Source organism: Streptopelia decaocto (assembly GCF_964273445.1).
Source record: "Streptopelia decaocto genome assembly, chromosome: 23".
Classification (NCBI taxonomy): Eukaryota; Metazoa; Chordata; class Aves; order Columbiformes; family Columbidae; genus Streptopelia; species Streptopelia decaocto.
The window spans coordinates 1,792,397-1,810,280 of record NC_138678.1 but is presented as its reverse complement, the minus strand read 5'-3'; the positions used below and the strand labels follow the sequence as shown (position 1 = coordinate 1,810,280).

The 17,884-nt window shown below is 62.5% G+C and overlaps 2 protein-coding genes across 4 annotated transcripts; one reads left to right on the top strand and one right to left on the bottom strand.

The window, feature by feature from the left end:
• Positions 1–2,610: 2,610 nt before the first annotated feature.
• Positions 2,611–5,409, bottom strand: HPCAL4 (hippocalcin like 4; the record flags this gene model as incomplete). The annotated part of the gene is made up of 4 exons (XM_082071571.1): positions 5,324–5,409; positions 3,432–3,601; positions 3,082–3,297; positions 2,611–2,808 (listed from the first exon to the last, which is right to left on the bottom strand). The coding sequence occupies exons 2-4, from the start codon at positions 3,591–3,593 to the stop codon at positions 2,611–2,613; spliced, it is 576 nt and encodes a 191-aa protein (XP_081927697.1). The 5' UTR covers positions 3,594–3,601; positions 5,324–5,409.
• A 4,561-nt stretch (positions 5,410–9,970) lies between these two features.
• LOC309449441 (CYFIP-related Rac1 interactor A-like) lies at positions 9,971–14,007 on the top strand (the record flags this gene model as incomplete). Of its 3 annotated transcripts, none has more annotated exons than XM_082071559.1 (10): positions 9,971–10,040; positions 11,758–11,879; positions 11,957–12,062; positions 12,279–12,415; positions 12,570–12,647; positions 12,730–12,846; positions 12,946–13,025; positions 13,107–13,233; positions 13,439–13,509; positions 13,635–14,007. In XM_082071559.1, 10 exons carry the CDS (start codon positions 9,971–9,973, stop codon positions 13,696–13,698), a joined length of 972 nt encoding a protein of 323 aa, XP_081927685.1. In that variant the 3' UTR covers positions 13,699–14,007. The 3 variants fall into 3 exon arrangements, with proteins under 3 accessions (XP_081927685.1, XP_081927684.1, XP_081927686.1); XM_082071558.1 differs by lacking the exon at positions 9,971–10,040 and adding an exon at positions 11,092–11,270; XM_082071560.1 differs by lacking the exons at positions 9,971–10,040; positions 12,570–12,647 and adding an exon at positions 11,092–11,270.
• Positions 14,008–17,884: the final 3,877 nt, after the last annotated feature.

Sequence of the window (17,884 nt, the reverse complement as noted above, 5' to 3'; positions counted from 1 at the left end):
CGTAAATCCCGGGTGCGGGGGGATGGAGGCGGGAGCGCTCCGGGGCAGAGTCAGCAAAGGGAAGGGGCTTTGGGGGAAAGGTGGCACCAGCGGAGAGCAGGAGGTGACAGGGCACCCATGGTGGACACCAGCTCACGAACATCGAGGGTCAGGGGGGTTCTTGCAAAGGACACGGTGGCACCCGTGGCAAGGGACAGGCTGGTCACCATGGGGAAGGAGCAGCTGTAGCAGCAGCTGTGTAGCAGGTTACTGGCGTGCTCAGGCTCTGCTCTGTGCCAGGGGAACCTGTGCTGTGTGCTAGTTAATGCAGTGATCATGAATATTAATTATGGCTCTTCACTAAATGTTCTCCCGGGGTGCTGGTGGGATGGAGTCCAGCCAGAGCTGTATATAGAGCCCAGCTTTCAGCTCAGGCTGCAAACCGCACCATGACCAGCTGACCCCCCAGCCCAGGGGTCCTTGGGGAGGAGCAAATATGCCCCAGAGACCACAACTCAGCAGCCAGGAAGGACCAAGGGATGGAGGATCCCCCTTGTCTCACTTGGCACAGCACAGTGCCCGGGAGGAGGTTGCAGACCCTCAGCACCAAGACCAGCAGAAGGGTTTTGCATAAAGCTCTGTGCTGGCAGCTAAACACCAACCATCCCTGCAGAACACAGCGCTGGGGACCCCCATGTCCCTGCCCGTGGGATTGATCAAACACGGCCTCACTTGCTCTGTGGTTCAGCCAGGAGAGCAGAGCCAGGGAAGGCAGGTGCTGGTGAACAGGGCTCACCCGGCTGCCTGGATCCCAAACCCTTTGGGATGCCCTTCTGGGAGTTCACCATCGTCTCAGCCTCACCAAAACCTCCCTTTCCCCAGGGCCCTTGCAGCCCCCCAAGAAATACCTGAGCTTCCTCTGGGGTGGCCCCAAGGGAAGCAGGAGCTTTGAGGGCCCTGGGGTCACCAAGGGTATTCTCAGAGTCCTCTGCCTTTTCATACAGCAGCCCTGGCATGTCCCTGGGCTCCCACACCATGGGGACAACCTGCCCCATATGTCCCTCCTTCCCCAGGCACAGCTGAGCTGCAAACACACATTCCCAGGCAGCCAAACCCGAGGTGCACAGAGCTCTCCCTCTGCAGCACCCCTAAAAATACACACACTGCCATGGCTCTGGCACTGTCCCATCTGTGCTCAGGTGCTGGCTGCTGCAGGACAGACGAGATGCTGGTGATTTGCAGGGTGGAAGCTGAACCACGCACCTCCCCACACACAGAGAAGTGTTTAAAAATCAGTGAGAGCTCCTTAGCAACAGGCACTGTCTGCGCCGGCTGCTGAGGGAGAAGAAAGACCAGAGTAAAACACATGCTGGGAAGACGAGGGTGGAGAAGAGGAGGCTGGGAAGAAGGACAAAGGTACAGCAATAGCAGGTCCCAGTTGCTGTCAGTGCTGGGAATGGGCCCAGGGCAAAACCACCAGCTTCTCCCCTAAAACAAATGCTCAGGAGTGCAGTGCTGTCACCTCACCTGCCCCACAACTGCAGCAGCCTGCTGCCCCCTCTCCAATAAGCCATTCAGGGGAAACACCACACATGGGGGACAGTTTATTTTTCCATTAAAAAAATAGATAACAACTTCACTATCTCCTAACAGGTATTACAGTCATCAACACCACAACGTGCAGGCTAAATACTGATCCGTGACAATATTCCTGTCCTGGGGCAGGAGGGATGGAGGCAGCAGGCTGGAATGGCGGGGGAGTAAGGAGACAGACATGTTTCTTATGGCCTCAGAGCCTTGTCAGGAGGCTCAGCAAGTACAGGACCCATCCGCACCTCTCCACAGCCCCAACCCAGGACCCATCAGTAGCACCACGACATTCCCGACCTCACCCCAGGGAGGAGTTGAGCAGCCCCTGCCCTCAATTTGGGACCCCAGGCATCACCTCAATATCCAGGAAGACCAGAAACTCCGCAAAGCATCCAAGATGCTGCCAGGGCTGTTGTGGAGGTCACCAGCTCATGGACATCACTCACTTGTGGAGGTCAGCCACTCGTGGACGTCACCCGCTTGCTCTGCCAGCTCACATGGGTCATGGGGTAGAAGTTGGCTTCTGGGTCAGACCCTGGCCACACATCCAGGTGGCCTTGAACACTTCTGCTGTCCCCTATAGTCCCCTGAGCAACTCTGGCCATTCTCCAGTGAAGGAGAGAGCAGGGCCAGGACCTGGGAGTTCTCAGCCTCCCTGGAGGCATCACAAGCAATGACGGGGGATCAGGAAATGGGCTGGGTGGAGCAGTGGGGGAAAGCAGCAGGGATGTGGGGACAGTTGGCCCTGGGGAAGCAGGACACTCGCCATCGGCTGCAGGGAGTCCAGCTCCAGGATGGGAGAGGGTTGATTTGGGGGTGACCTCAAGCTGGCAATATCCAGAACAGGCTCTACCCATCAAGGGAGAGCTACAGCCTGTGGGCTGCCCAGGACACAGCTGGGAGCGGAGGCGGATGGGCAGCAGGAGGGACGGAATGTGGCTCACACCAAGTGGGAACAGGGAGACTGAGCAGCAAATGAGGATGAAACCACCATGGGGGGCAGAGGCTGGTGCAGCCAGTCCAGCGATGAGCCCCAGGGCTTTATTTCTGCATGTCGCACTGCAGGAGGAGGACGATGGAGGGATCACTCTTCGCTGCCTCCTTGAACTCCTCCAGGGTGATCTGGTCATCCTTGTCCTTGTCCATCTTTGCGAAGATCTTGTCAACACGCTCCTGAGGTGTCAGCCCGTCTTGGTTCATCCTCATCATGATCACAGTCCCCACCATCTTGTAAATGGCCTGGAGCAAGAAGAGAAGCAAAGTACCAGAGTGGGAATGCTGGATGGGCAGAAGGTCCCAGCACAAGGCAGGGACAGGATTGCTGCTCTGCTGGGACCCAGTTAGCTGCTGGTACAAGCTGTGCTGCTTCACAACTACAACCAGGTACATACAGGGTACCTTTTGGACAAGGCTCTGGGCAGGAAAACTCATTATTTTGTGCCAAAAGGGACCCAATAGTTGTGAAAAGTCTGGAAAAAGCAAGCTATCCCTGCTGATTTTAAGCACCAATACCTCAATGATCTCCAGCATCTCTAAGCGTGTGATCTTGCCATCCCCATCCAGGTCATACATCTCAAAGGCCCAGTTGAGTTTCTGCTCAAAGGTGCCCCTGGAGGTGACAGACAGGGCACAGATGAACTCCCTGAAGTCGATGGTCCCATCGCCGTTCTTGTCAAAGGTGCGGAAAGCGTGCTGAGCAAACTTGGAGGCATCTCCGTAAGGGAAAAACTGCAGGGTGGGTAGAAGAGAGACATCAAAACAGGGAGGAGAAGAACAGTGCACCCAAAGCAGCACCCTTGCCCTGGCAGGAACAGGGTGCTCCAGCCCCGTAGGCATCACTCAGCACCCCATCTAGACCCCACCTTGATGTAGAGCTGCTGGAACTCCTCCAGGTTGAGGATACCGGAGGGACAGTCCTTGAGGAAGCCCTTGTACCACTGCTTCAGCTCCTGCTCGCTGAACTCCGTGTTCCTCACCAAATCCTCCAGCATCTCTGGGGCCAGCTTGCTGTTCTGCTTGCCCATGGCTGCCCCTGGGAGGGAAAACACCACATGGCTCCTTCACATCGGGCACAGCGAGGGCTGGGGCTCCCAGGCCCTGCTCCATCATCAATGTCATGAAGTTCAACCATTAACCCACCCCCGGCACTGCCCCATGTCCCTGAGAACCTCATCTCGGTCTGTCCAACCCTCCAGGGATGGTGACTCCAGCACTGCCCTGGGCAGCCTGTTCCAATGCCCCACAGCCCTTTGGGGAAGAAATTGTTCCTAAATCCAACCTCAACCTCCCCTGGGGCAACTTGAGGCCCCCATTTCCTAGGCTGGCTCCCTTTGGGCTACAAAAAAACACTCAAAAACCAGCTGAAGACCCAGAACTCCTCCTCATGTGGCCTTTACCAGACCATGATGTCCAGCTGCCCTCTGTAAGGATGGGACAAAGAAGAGGTTACCGAGTCTCCCATTAAAGCAGTGAAAACCCCCCTGGCACCACCCGACTTGCCGCATCCAGCCGGTGGCGGCGATGCCCCGCCAGCCCCGGTGAGGCCGGCTCTGCTGCCTGCGGAGCGGCGTGCTGGAGCTCTGGCAAGCCTGCAGCTGCGTGGGCAGGACGCGGAGCTGCTCGGATACACGCCGTGCCCGCTCCCACGCAGCCTTGGCTGCCGGCGCCACTCAGCCCGAGCAGCAGATGGTTCGCCCAGAGTTCCTGGAGCTTCTCTCTCCATAGAGAAAGTTGAGTAGAAGTTCACCTGGAGCCCGACCAAGCGCTATCTCTCTTCCAAGCATCCGATTTCCTGGCCATGTGGGCTCAGGGGACATGGGGGTACCCTGGGGTGGGCACAAGCTTCCTCCAGCTTGTGGGGCTCCTCATGCGCCCAGCCATCCTCGTTCCCAGCTAATCCCGCAGGCAGAGGCTGCTTCCTGCCCCATCATCCCACCAGCATCTGTCACCGTCTGCCGCGGCAGCGCTTAACCCACCACCCCTCGGCAGCCAGAGCCGAGGAAGCGTCCGGACGCCCACGGAGCACAACGCTCCTCCAGCGATCCCCAGCTTGGCTGCAGAGCCACGTGAGCCCTCCCAGCTCCACAGTCCAGCTCTAACCCGCAGCGACCGATCAGTCCCCACCATGTCCCGTGCTCGTGTCCTCCCGCATCTCCCACCACCACACTGGCAGGTGGATGGAGCCTCCCACCTGCACAAGGGGCAGCTCTGGAGGAAACAGCAACAACGACCTTTGCTATAAACAGCACACATTGTCCTGCAAGTGAAGCCCTCAAAGAGGCCAGGACTCAGGAAGAGCATCCTTTGGTCCACAGACCTCGACTCCCTTTTCCAAGCACGACCTGGCAAAGGCCACACCAGGGCAGGGACAGCAGGGACAGCTGCTGGAGCCACCACACGCTTGACACAAACTGCTCGTCTCAAAGCACAAATATCATTATCAATCACTGGCTGTTGGTCCCAAAACAGGACAGAGTGGGGTCTGCACCCTGGGCAGCACAGGGCACCCATCCTCCAGCACCCGGGGAGGGAGAAGGGAAAGGGCACAGGACCCAGCCCGGGGGATGGATGGGGCGGCCGGGCTGGGAGCAGCAGCATCCGCGGGTGCAGGGGCTGCTCTGCCCACCCGGGGGCAGCTCCGCGACACCGGCCCCCACAACCGCTACAACCGACTCCGAGCACCTGCCCCAACGGCAGCTCCGCACCGGGGAACCGGCTCCCAGCCCCGGAGGGGAGCGGCTCCGGCCGTCCTTACCTGTCGTACGGCGCGGGCAGGCGGCGGTTCTGCGGGGCCGCTACCGGAGGGGCCGCGGTTCCACCGGCCGGCTCTGCCCGCGCCGCTCCCGCCGCTCTTGTAACCGCGGGCCGCCCGGCCCCCCCCGCGGCAACGCCCGCCTGTTGGCTGGGAGAGCTGTCAATCAGCAGGGTGGGGCCGCGGCGGGGGGGAGAGGTGGGATACTGGGAGGGTACTGGGATGCTGGGAGGGAAACGGGGACTGGGATACTGAGGGATGCTGGAGGGAAATATAGAGGGGATGCGGGGGGGCGGCGGAGACCGGGACGCAGGAAAGATGCCAGGACCGGGATGCGGGGTGGGATGCTGGGACCGGGATGCAGGGCGGGATGCTGGGACCGGGATGCAGGGCGGGATGCTGGGTTCAGCACCAGGGATGCTGCCAGCTCTGCCTGCCTGGAGGTGACTGCCTGGTCCCCAACCTTGAGCAGAGCCCCACTGCACTCTCTGCCCATTCTGCCACTCTCTGTTGCTGCTTTCGGTGCTTCCTCCTCCTCCTCCTCCCCCTGCCCTGATCACCCACCTCTGGCTGCTCTTCCTGTTGGTGGCTGATCCCAAAGCATCCCCTTGGTGCATTTGAGGGCTGGCAGACACCAGCAGGGCCCATACTGCGTGCATGGAGGGGACACTTGGACACACCTTGGTCCTCCTGGCTGGGCAGAGCTGTGGCTGAAGCGCAGAGAAAGGGCTGAGAAAACCTCTCCAATCTCCAGAACTCTGATCTCCAGAACCAAACATGGAGCGTTTCCATGGTGATCGCTGGCAGCTCTTCCCAGTGACCTTGGCCATCCCGCTGTGATCCTGGTGCCACCCGGGCCTGTCCGCAGCACCCTTTGCAGCTGGTGGCCACTGAGTCCAGCGTGATGTCTCCATCCAGCCACGGTTGGTCCCCATCCAGTCTGGGGGGTGCCATGGGGTACTCTGCCCTTCCCCATGGCTCAGCATCCCCCTGGACCAGCCCTGCTCTGGGGTGCACCCACCCTCGCTGCGGAGGTGGCTGGAAACTGCCCCAACCGGAGGTGAGAGAGGGCTGGTTTACAAAAAGACACAAATATTTGCAGCTGTGTTATACACAGCAGCGCTGCAGGGATCCAGCACCCGCCCACCCCAGGGGCAGGACGGCTGGGACCCCTCCCTGGGTAGACACGGCATCCCTGCGCCGTGCCCCTGTCCAGCGCTGGATCCCCACCCATCCTGGGCTCATTCAGCCCCATGGTTTTCAGGTCACTCCAGCAGCCTCCACCGGGCACGTGGCTCCGTGTGGCTCCGTCTGGCCCCAAAGCCTCTCCATGAGCCTCCCCAAGAGCAGGGGAGGATGAGCCCCCCCTGCACCGGCTGGGCAACCCACTGCTGGTTCTTACTTACTTAAGTAGAGAAGACATCAATTAGCGCTGCTGCAAACCGCCTGCGCTCAGGGTGCACAGGGGAACTGAAAAATTAATGAGGGCTTAATTGAAGTAGCATGGCTGCCAGGGCTGAGACCGGCACAGCTCAGCTCATGGAACAGGGAGTGCTGAAGGGGCAAGGGGTGGCTGGAAGAGATGCAGAAGCGCCAGGCCGGGGGTGCGACAGGGACCCTCCAGGGATGGGGACAAGGGCAGCGGTGGGGTACGGGGGTGTCCAGCTTCTTGGGGCTGCAACACCCCGAGTCCCCATGCTGGGGAAATGCCCAGGGTCATGCATGGCTTGTGGCACTGGTGGCCCTGAGTACCTGGGCTGGAGCACCCAGCAGAGCCCAGCACCCAGATCGGGGCACCCCAAACCCTGACGTGAGCCCAGGCTCAAACCGGACATTGGGATTGCGGAGGGGGCACCGGGGGGGGGCCGGCTCTGCAGACAGCGCTGGCTCTGTGACAGCCCGTTGGTCCCCACCCCTGCACAGTGTCACCCCAGCCCCCTGCCCTGGGGTGCTGAGCTGCCGGGGCCTCGCAGCTTCCGAAAAAATCTCATTATCCAGTGACGCTGCTGAATGCAAAGGACTGCAGCTTCCCCCAGCGGCTACGGGCTGCACTGGCACAGCCTGGGGGGCTGTGCCCAATGGGGGGGACCTTGGGGACAGTGCGACTCCTCCAAATCCCCCATTTCCCAGTGATATGCTGGGCAGAAGTGCCATCCATGAGCTGGGGCAGGGGGGAAGAAAAATGTGGGGCTTCCTTCTCCCTGCTGAAGGTGGGCTGCCAGGAGCTGACTGGCTCTGCCGGGGGGGTCAGGCACCCAGGCGGTGTCACTGTGTCCCCCAAAACCCAAGAGCAGCACCCCGGTGGGACACAGAGCCCTGATCCCAGCAGGCTGCAGAGGTTTGCGGCTCGGCACGCAGGGGGTTAAGCGTCCCCGTCTCCCTCACACTTGAGACGTCACCGTCACCAGTGGCGTGGGGCGGGGGGGCCATGGTGGTCTTTGTGGTGCATTCGGCAGCTGGCGCAGGGCGGCTCACGCGCGCGGCGGGGGCTCGTCCCCGGCACCCCGCGTTCCGGCGGCATCCGCAGACGCTCGGCCGCGGCCACCGCCTGCCCACGCCTCGAGCTCCCCACCGCCACGGTGAGCATGGGGGACAGGGACAGGGATGTCACCAGGCCTGAGAGCGGAGGGGGGGCTGTGGGAGCCACTGGCTGCCTCCCCTGGGGACCCAAACTGGCAGCAGCCCCTCGCGGGAGCCCCTATTCCTTTGCACCCCCAGGACTGGGAGTGATGGGGTGTGTGCAGAGTGTGTCCCCCGGGATGCTGCAGCCCCGCGGTGTCCCCGGGTGGGTGCGGGTGCATGGTTGGGTGCTCCCGGTGCTGCCTGGGTGCTGCGGCTCCGCACCCCGGCAGCCCTGCGGTAAATCTGCCGCTCGCCCGCAGCCGTAGCCAGGCCCCCGGCACCCGCTCGGGGGGGCTCAGCCTCTTGCCTCCCTCCAGCCAGGGATGTCCCCAAAGTGTGGGGGGGTGATAACCCTGGGAAGCCCCAACCCCACGCTGGGCAGGGCTGGGGGTGCCCTGGCTGATCCTGGGGCAGCATCTGGATGATGTGCCCCCCCAAAAAAAATCCTCCAGGTACCGCGCGTCCAACCCTGCAGCGGCTGCGGCGATGCCAGCGCGGCCAGGGCTGGGGACAGTGACAGGGGAGGCTTGGTGGTGACAGTGGGCACCAGCTCAGCAGTCGGTGGGCACCCAGTGGGCAGGGGGGGCTGTGGGGTGCAGAACCAAGCCAAGGGGAAGGGGCAGCCAGGCTCTGGCCGCGGGTGCGGTGCTGCACCAGGCTGCGGTGCCCATGGCGATGCAAAGGGACACAGCCGCAAAACAGCCCCGGGTGACACGGGGACAGACAGATCCAGGGGCTTTGCTGCTCCTGGGAGGGAGCGATGCTCCTGGGTGCAGGATTCAGCCCTGCCTGGAGCATGGGGGGTGGTTCTCCCCGTCAGCTGGGATGTCCCCATGGAGGTGACACCCACCGTGGGGTCCCCATGTAGCAGGATGCTCATGGGGAGCAGAGAGAGGAGCGGGTGCTGAGCAGGGCTGGGGTGCTGGGAGGCCACTGCAGGGAAGGACAAAACCCAGGGCCACCTCGGGTGTGGCTGGGGGGGTCACCCAACCCCCAAACCACAGCTCAGGCCTCATGCTGGGGTGTCCCCATGCTGGGGACCATGGGGACCCATCCGTGCCCCTCCCTGGGCACAGACAGAATTCAGCGGTGATAAATCCCAGCCCCGAGTCGCCCATCAAGGACAACCGCAGCACGGGCGCGAGGACACCGGTCACGGCGTTTCTGCAAGTGCCTGAGCAGAGCGGGTGTGAATCTCCCACCTCTGGGGCTGCCCCGGGCATCCCAGAGTCCCCCCAGCACCCAGGGCTGTCCCCAGGCCGGCAGGTTTCCCCGGGGGGTGCAGTGCCCGGTGACACGGTGGAGAGCGCCGCAGCCCGGGGAAGCTCCCAGCGGCTTCTGGCAATAATAAAATGATTGAAGCAAACCAGGTGAAGGCTGGTGGGGATGTGCAGGGCTGCGAGCCAGCGTGGGGGGACCCAGTGTCCCACTGTCACCCCCGGGGTGAGCTCAGAGCTCATCCTCCCGCCTGCAGGTCCCTGCTGGCCCATGAAGTGACCCAGGGGGGTGGCACAGCCCCTGATCCCGCCGTAGCCACCGCACCAGGCACTGAGGTAAGGACCCGTGGCTGTGGGGTGGGTGGGATGCTCTGGCGTGGGTACCAGACCCCCAAACGGGGTCAGTGGGGCAGAAATCCCACTTGGCCTCTTCCCCTCTCCGTGGGGATGCCCAGCGCTGTCACCCAGGGGCAGCGGCGCAGCCCCACAGGTGTCACCTGTGGCAGCCCCCCGGCTTTGCATTGCAGCTGGGCTGGGGGAACCGGGGCGTTTTGGGGGGCGGCGCAGCCAGGGGCACCCACAGGAAGCACCAACACTCACAAACCCCCACTCCGCTTCCCTCCCCAACGTGTTTCAGCAGAGCTCACACCCCGAGTCCCAGCTAAGGGGTGTGGGCTGGGGCCGTGGGGCGCGGAGCCCGGTGGGATGGGTGCAGGTAGGTGCTCAGGGCCTCGGGTGTGCTGGAGCATCGGGCTGGTGGCACCCGTGCTGTTCCACTCTGTTCTGTTTCTCTCGCTCAGGTCTGCTGGCCATGGGCAACCTGATAAAGGTATTGGGCAAAGATTTAGAAAACTGTCCTCATTTTTTCCTGGATTTTGAAAGTAAGTCCCATGAGCAGGGTGGGCGTGGGAAGGGGCCCGGGACTGCCACCGGGGCTGCTCTATTGGGACAGGCACAGTGTCCCCAAGCAGCCCCGGTATCCCCAGGTGGCTGTGCCCCACAAAGGGCTGAGTGGGGCAGGGGAGTGGGACACGAAGAGATACCCCACCTGAAAGCACAGGGAGATGTCCCTGGCCGAGTGGCAGGGATGCAGGATATGTCCCTGCCCATGGGGACTTCAGGAACAGTCCATGGCACTAGGGGGCCATGTGGCATGTCCCCCGCCACGGCGGGGACAGCCTGGATGCCGGGGGAGGAGGAGGGAAGGATTTGTGCTGCCTGAGGTGCTGGGAGGGGTGACGCAGGGGTCACATCCTGCACCCGTGGGACGGGGACCCAGGTCCCCCCACCCCAGCTTCTCACTGGCCCTGGGGCAGGAGAGCGTGATTGGGGACCTCCCAGGCTGGACATGGGGGCATACAGGAGGTGACGGCCACCAAGGCGGGGTGCCAGACCCAGCATGGCTCTGTGCCCCCTGCTTCCTCGCTCTGCCCCATCCTCCCCCTGGGCAGAGCTCAGAGCAAGGGGGGTAGAAATAGTGCAGCAGCAACCGCTCACCTCGGCGGGGACAGACACATTGTCCCCGGCACCGGCATAGCTGAAACAGCCAGGGCTGGGCTGTGGGGTGGGTTGGGGGGCTGGGGTCACACAGCCACCCCGTTCCCACAGCGAGGGACCTTCTGGGCTCCTCATGCATCCTTCGGGACAGCAACAACCTCCACCCGCCTGCAGCCCCCTCCGCAGCCCCGCGTGGGGACAGGGCTATGGGGCTCCCTAGGACCCCCAGCTAGAGGGGGGACACCCATAGCCGAGACTCTGGGGACTCGCTCAGCACCTCACCCTCCTCGCCGGAGCCCGGCGGCTCTCTCCTCCCCATCGCTCCTTCCTCTCCATCACCCCATCCGCCAGCGCTCATCGCCATCGAGGGGGGAAGAGGCTGCAGCCGGGGCCGGGAGCACCCCGAGCCCCCCGGGAGCAGCGGGGGGAGGACACGGGGGCTCCGGCCGCCGCCGGCTCCTGCCCCCCCAGCACCTCTTCCCCACGCACCACCTCCCCATCACGCTGCTTTTCCTCTTGTTTCTTCTCTTGCAGGTTTCACATGGGGAACCTTCTTAAAGTGTTGACTTATAACGAACTTGACCAAGGCCCTAATTTTTTCCTTGACTTTGAAAGTGAGATGGGATTTTTATTTTCCTTTTTATTTTAGTTAAATTCCATTTCGTACTTAATTCTGAGCTCCACATCCACGCCATTTTTGAGTTCTCGTACCCCGTCACCCATCCCATCGCAGCCATCCCCGATGTCCTTCCCCCACCGCACCTTCTCCACCCGGGGGTCTCCCCGGGGAGGGGGGGCCCACGGCCGCTGGGACAGGAGCTATCGCTCCGCATCTCTTCCCTGGGGCAATTTGCAGCTTGTTGGGGCTGCAGGACAACGGTCGCAGGGCAGCCAGGACACCCCCCGCCTGACCCCCCCCTCCACGGCTTGGCTCAAATTTGGGCAAGGAGTCCGACCCGGGGGGACAAAACCCAGCAGGAAGGGCTGCGGGCTGGCGGGAGAGCCGGGGGTCGGGGTGCTGACACCCCACCCAGGCTCTCGCCACCCCGGGGTCCCGCTCAGAGCCCTCCGGGTTTCTCTCCCCGGGGCGCTGCCCTGCAGATGCGCAGCCGACGGAGGCCGAGACGGCGGTGTGGAACCAGGTGAACGCGGTGCTGGAGGAGGCGCAGGCCGTGCTGGCCGAGCTGCAGTCCTACACGGGCGCCGGGCAGGAGATCCGAGAGGTGGGTGCAGCCCCTGGCGCCCGCTGCCCCCCAACCCGCCGTGGCTCAGGACGCCGCCGCTGCTCTCGTCCCCACAGGCCATCCAAAACCCCGGGGACCTGCGGCTGCAGGAGCGGGCTTGGAGCGCCGTCTGCCCGCTTGTCGCCAAGCTGAAGCGCTTCTACGAGTTCTCCCTGCGGCTGGGTGAGCGCCCCGAGCCCACATCCGCCTTCCCCGCATCCCCCCGTTGCGCCGCATCCCCCCGTTGCCCCGCATCCCTCCTCGGGTGCAGGAGCAGGCAGGGTTTGGGCAGCACTGGCCATGGGCTGTGCTCAGGTGCTGCCCTGTGCCTCAGTTTCCCCAGGTGGGGCTGGGGAGGTGCAGGGGAGCAGGGGGGGACCAGCAGCGCTTTGTCCGCAGAGAACGCCCTGCGGAGCCTGCTGGAGGCCCTCACCAGCCCCCCGTACGCCCCGACCCAGCACCTCGAGCGGGAACAAGCCTTAGCCAAGCAGTTTGCAGAGATCCTGCACTTCACTCTCAGCTTTGACGAGCTCAAGGTACCTCCCCATGTCCCCCCTGGGTGGGACAGGGGCTGTGGGGACCCGTGGGATTCCTAAACTGGGACTATGCAAAGCCATGAGCAAGTACGGGACGCCCAAGGCTCCCCCGTGGCCTCCCTACCCCGACCCTAATGCCAGACCCCCCTGCCAGATGACCAACCCCGCCATCCAGAATGACTTCAGCTACTATAGAAGGACCATCAGCCGAAATCGCATCAACAACCTGCAGGTGAGAGAACGGTGCTGGCCCCCCCATCCAGCGATGGCCTGGGGGGGTCAGTCACCCCAAAAGTCCCCATTGTCCCCTACAGCTGGATGCGGAGAGCGAGGTGAACAATGAGATGGCCAACAGGATGTCTCTCTTCTACGCCGAAGCCACCCCCATGCTCAAAACGCTCAGCAATGCCACCACCAAGTTCGTTTCGGAGGTGAGTGGGGCCAGGGGGACCCTCAGGGTGCGGGGGAACCCCCCCGGGCATCATGTGGGGTCAGGGAGGACGTGGCAGCTGGGACCTGTTGGGTTTCAGAACAAGACGCTCCCGATCGAGGACACGACCGACTGCCTGAGCACCATGGCCTGTGTCTGCAGGGTGATGCTGGAGACCCCGTGAGTACCCCCCACACAGGGGGACGTCTCGGTGGCCCCTGTGCCACCCCCAGGGCTCAGCCAGCCCCTCTCCCGGCACAGGGAGTACCGGAGCCGCTTCACCAACACCGAGACCCTCCTCTTCTGCATGCGGGTGATGGTCGGCGTCATCATCCTCTACGACCACGTCCACCCCGTGGGGGCCTTCGCCAAGACCTCTAAGATTGATGTGAGTGGCCATGGCGGGGGAGAACACCCATCCCACCCATCCCAGCACAGTGGTGATGCCTGGAATGTCCCCTGTGGGGACATCTCTGAGCTGGTCCAGAGGGGAATTCATCCCCTACCAAGCAGTGAGGAGGAGGATGGGGAGGAAGGGGATCGACCCCTGTGGTAGGTCTGGGTGCTCACTGCCTCTCTCACTCCCCCTCCAGATGAAAGGCTGCATCAAAGTCTTGAAAGATCAACCTTCGACCAGCACCGAGGGGCTCCTGAATGCTCTGAGGTGAGCCAGGGTTTGGGGGACACGGGGGGGGGGGCGTGGCATCCTTGATGGCGCTGTGGGGTGACGGTGACAGAGCGGGTCGGGGTGCTGCCGGGTGACAGTGTGACAGTCCCCTCTCCGCCCAGGTACACCACTCGGCACCTCAACGATGACACCACGTCCAAACAGATCCGGGCCCTGCTGCAGTGAGCGCGGGGGGGGCACCGGAGCCGGCCCGACCCCGCGCACCGTCACCGCGTCACCTACACCCATGACCATTCCGCTCATTTTGTACAGAGGGAAAAGGGACAATGAGGAATACATAGAAACGCAACAACAACAAAAGATCAAAATGGCCCAAGGCCGCCCCTCAACATGCTCCTTGCCCCCCACTTCCCACCCCCAAATCAGCGCCTAATTATTGGACACAAGGTGCTAGTGGTGCCACGGGGACACCGTGCTGGGGGTGCTGGGGCCGGGCAGGATGGAGACAGGTAGGGATGTGCTGATGGGGCCAGTGACAGCACTGGGGGCACCTTGGGGAGGGGGAAAGGGGTGGGTGTCACCCTTGCCCCATCCACGTCCCCGAGCACCCGGAGGAGGAACAAACATCCCTGTGGATCCGCATGGAGTGGTGGAAACGGCTCAGTCACACCTGGGAGATTTTTAATACGAGCGGCGAAATCTCCACTCACCTCTTCTTTTCTACATTTTTTTGGGGGGTGTGAAATAAAATGACATTTAATCTGTTCGTGGCTGGAGCAGGGTCATCTCTGCCGTGTCCCAACCTGCACCGCACCGGCTGGTGGCACCTGGGGCTGTGACACCCCAGGGACTGAACCCCCCAAAGACCCCATCTGTGACACCCCAGGGACTGAACCCCCCAGGGACCATGTCTGTGTCACCCCAGGGACTGACCCCCCCCAGGGACCACGTCCCCCCCTGTGACACCCTGGGGACCCATCTCCCAGCCACTCTGACACTGCTGCTGACCAGGAGCCTTCAGGGGCACTACAGCCAAGTGCTGGTCCCCAGGATGGCGCCACCCAAGGTGGGGCGGCCCCCCAGCTGCTCCCCATCCAGCCCATCCAGGGCACCCTCCTGCCCCAGCAGCTGCAGACTGGGAGCACTGGGAGCTGCTGGAGGCCATGGCGGCTGCCACGGGGCCCGTCCCTTTGCCGGCAGATGGCCCTGTGACACCGTGACAAAGCCGCCCTAGTGGCCCCCCCCGCTCCTGCCAGCCCCACCACAGGGGACCCCCTGGCCCTCAGCCCCCACCCGCAACCCCCGAGCTTGGGGACCCCCCGCCGTGCACCCGCAGCGCAGGGCCCTGCGCCAGCCCGCGGCGGGGGCTGCGTCACCCCCCTCAGGGACACCCCAGCGCTCCCCCCGCCTGGCCAGGCTCTCGGGGCACAGCGCCAAATCCCCGCCCGGGGTTTGTTGTCCCACCGCCCCCCCGGCGCTTTCCTTCCCGCCACCTTTCCCGCCATGGGCAGCTGCTGCACTGCCAGCCCCCCCAGCTGCCCCCACACGCCCCCCCCATGCTGCCCATGGGCACCCCGTGTGGCACCAGCACCCCAGAGCCCTCCCGTGGGCTGGCAGCACGCGCTGGCAGGGGCCCCGTGCCTCAGTTTCCCCACCTGTGCAGTGGGTAATGACTGTTGCCTCTGGGGTGTGCTGGAGGGTCCCACAGCCCCTGAGCTCCCGACCCCCCCACTGGAGGGTCCCACAGCCCCCCATGGCCCCGCACCCCCCAGCACCTCCCGGCCACGGCAGCCTCGGGGGATCACGGGCAGCACAAGAAGCGGACAAAGAGAGGGGAGACCCGGCATCGCCCCACCTTTTGGATACCAGCATTTCCCAGGCCCGGTGCCAGGATTTGGCCGCGCACGCCCGGGCTTTGCCGCCAAAGCCACCGAACTCCCGCGGGATGCGCACCGTGTTGCACAACCCGGCCAACAGCTCCTTTCATTTTCAGGCTCTTGCGACACAGCTTCTCCGCAGCCCCTGTGAACCGTGGCCGGGGCATCGGCGGGGAATCCGTCACCTCTCTGGGCAGGGACCTTCAAATGTCCCCCAGTGCCCCCCCTGCCATGACAGGGACATCTTCACCAGCTCAGGTTGCTCAGACCCCGTCCAGCCTGGCCTGGGATGTCTCCAGGGATGGTTCATCCACCACCTCTCTGGCCAACCTGGGCCAGGCTCTCACCACCCTCAGGGCAACAATTCCTCCTCATGTCCAGCCTGAATCTCCCTCCTTTAGTTTAAAACCATCACTCCTTGTCCTATCGCAACAGGCTCTGCTCAAAAGTCTGTCCCCATCTTTCTTATGGGCCCCTACTAAGTACAGAAAGGTGTGATAAGGTCTCCCCGGAGCTTCTCTTCTCCACCTGAACACCTCCAAACGCTCAGCCAGGCCAGGGCACCGAGGACTTTAGCTGATGGCGAGCCAAGCCACGCCAGGCCTGGACTGTTTTCTAATCCCAGTGTAATTAATGACCTTATCTTTGGCCAAAGCCATTTAGATTAAGTGGCTGGTGTGATGGGCTCGCTGGCTGCGGCTGCACAGATGGGAGAGCTGCGTTTGTCTGGGGATTAGCGGAGGGCAGATGGAGCCAAGTGTCGCTCCCCATCCCCAAACCTCTCGGCACTGACAGCAGCCTGAAACCTGAGGCCACAACAACTTTCTCAGTGAGTCCTGGCCGGGAATTTCGCGTTGTTTGTCCCTCCTGCAGGAGGCCGGAGTTGGAGGAACAGGAGCTGAACATGTGCCAGGGCTGGTGTGACCCTCACCAGGAGGGTCCTTGACGTGAGTCCTTCGAACAGAAACACAACACAAACCAGAGTCTTCCTCGCAAAGCAAATCAGGGCAGCGATGCTGGTCCTGGCGCTGCATAAATACAAAGCTGTGTCCTCATCGACAGCCACGAGCTCTCCAAGAAAGAAAACTCACCTGCTTGGTGCTGCTGGGAGGACCGGGATGCGCTTCCACCGTCCTTTACTGGGCTGGCAACAGCATGGACAAGCAAGTGTGCCGGACCCCTGCTCTCCTGGGACACACGGGAGCTGCTGCCCCCAAAATAAGGGGGAAAGCCTGGGAGCCCCTTCCCGACAGCAGGTGCAGCACAGCCTGATCGTGAGCAAAACAGACCAGCAGCTATTGTGGGAGAGGAATAACATTTATCTGTGGGGATAACAAAGTTCATATTAAACCGATTAAGGCTATCAAATCCATTTCGAAGGGTCTGGTCATCTGACTGCACGCGGGAGACAGAGCAGATAATCCCAGCCCTCATTCACAGAGCTGCCTCCATGAGCCCAGCCTGGCCGGGGGAGGTGACTCGACATGTCCACACTATCCAAACACCACACTCAGCACATCGGTGTCAAACGGGGCTTTTTACACTCAGCCTCACCTGCATTTCGTGCACCCAGGCCAGGAGAACGCGGTTCCTCGCCATGACCCCAGCGCTGGGCTGAGCCCGGATCCACGTAGGCTTGAGTCAGCGTGGATGGCAAACAAGTCTGGGCTGGAGGAGAAGGTTGAGCTGGCGCTGCAGACAGACCCAGCAACGCCAACGCGGTGCCCAGCGTTTCAAAGCTGATGCCCAGAGAAAAGCCAATGCAAATTCCCAGCTCTTCCAGCGTGTTCCCCTCATTCTGAGCTCCCATACCCCAACCAAACGGCCCAAGGCAGTCGCCCCACAGGGCGCTGCAGAAATAATTCAATGCCGAGGAACACAAGCGGGAGGTTTAAGCTGATCCCCACCAGAGCAGGCATCCCCAGAGCATCCACCCCCGCAGCCCTTCCCCTCGCAGGCTGCGCTCTCGCCACGTGGTGCATCGCGAGCAGTCGAAGGAAAACATTGTGCTCTACCAACCCCAAACCCACCCAGGAAGAACCATCCTGATGGCATTTGCCAGGAGAATCCCAAAAGCCCTGGGAAAGGCCCTCCTGGTTCCAGCAGAGCGGGAAGCGCGGTGGCACAGCCGGTGCTTGTGTCCCCCAGGAGCAAGACCATAGAGACCAACTGCCTCGCGGACGCGGCACGAGGAATTTGCTGCTCAGCAACTTGGATTCAAATGCGGGGCCGGTTCCTGCTGCCAAACCACAGTGTAAACCCCCGGGAATTCAGCTTTAAGTAGGACAAGGCTCATCTGTTGCAAACTTGATGAGATCATTTCCAAGTTCCTGTTTAACAGGTGCCAGCTCCTTCTGCACCTGCTGTGTGCGCAGGGACCAGGCCGCCTGCGCCGAGCGGAGAACATCTGCTCAGAAATGGCAGAAAAGGTGGCTGGAAAAGAGAACCAGGTCTGGATGTCCCGCCCCTGCGCCCAGGTGGAAACAGAGAGCAAGAAAACAGAGAGCAAGAAAACAGCGCTTGTTAATAGTGAG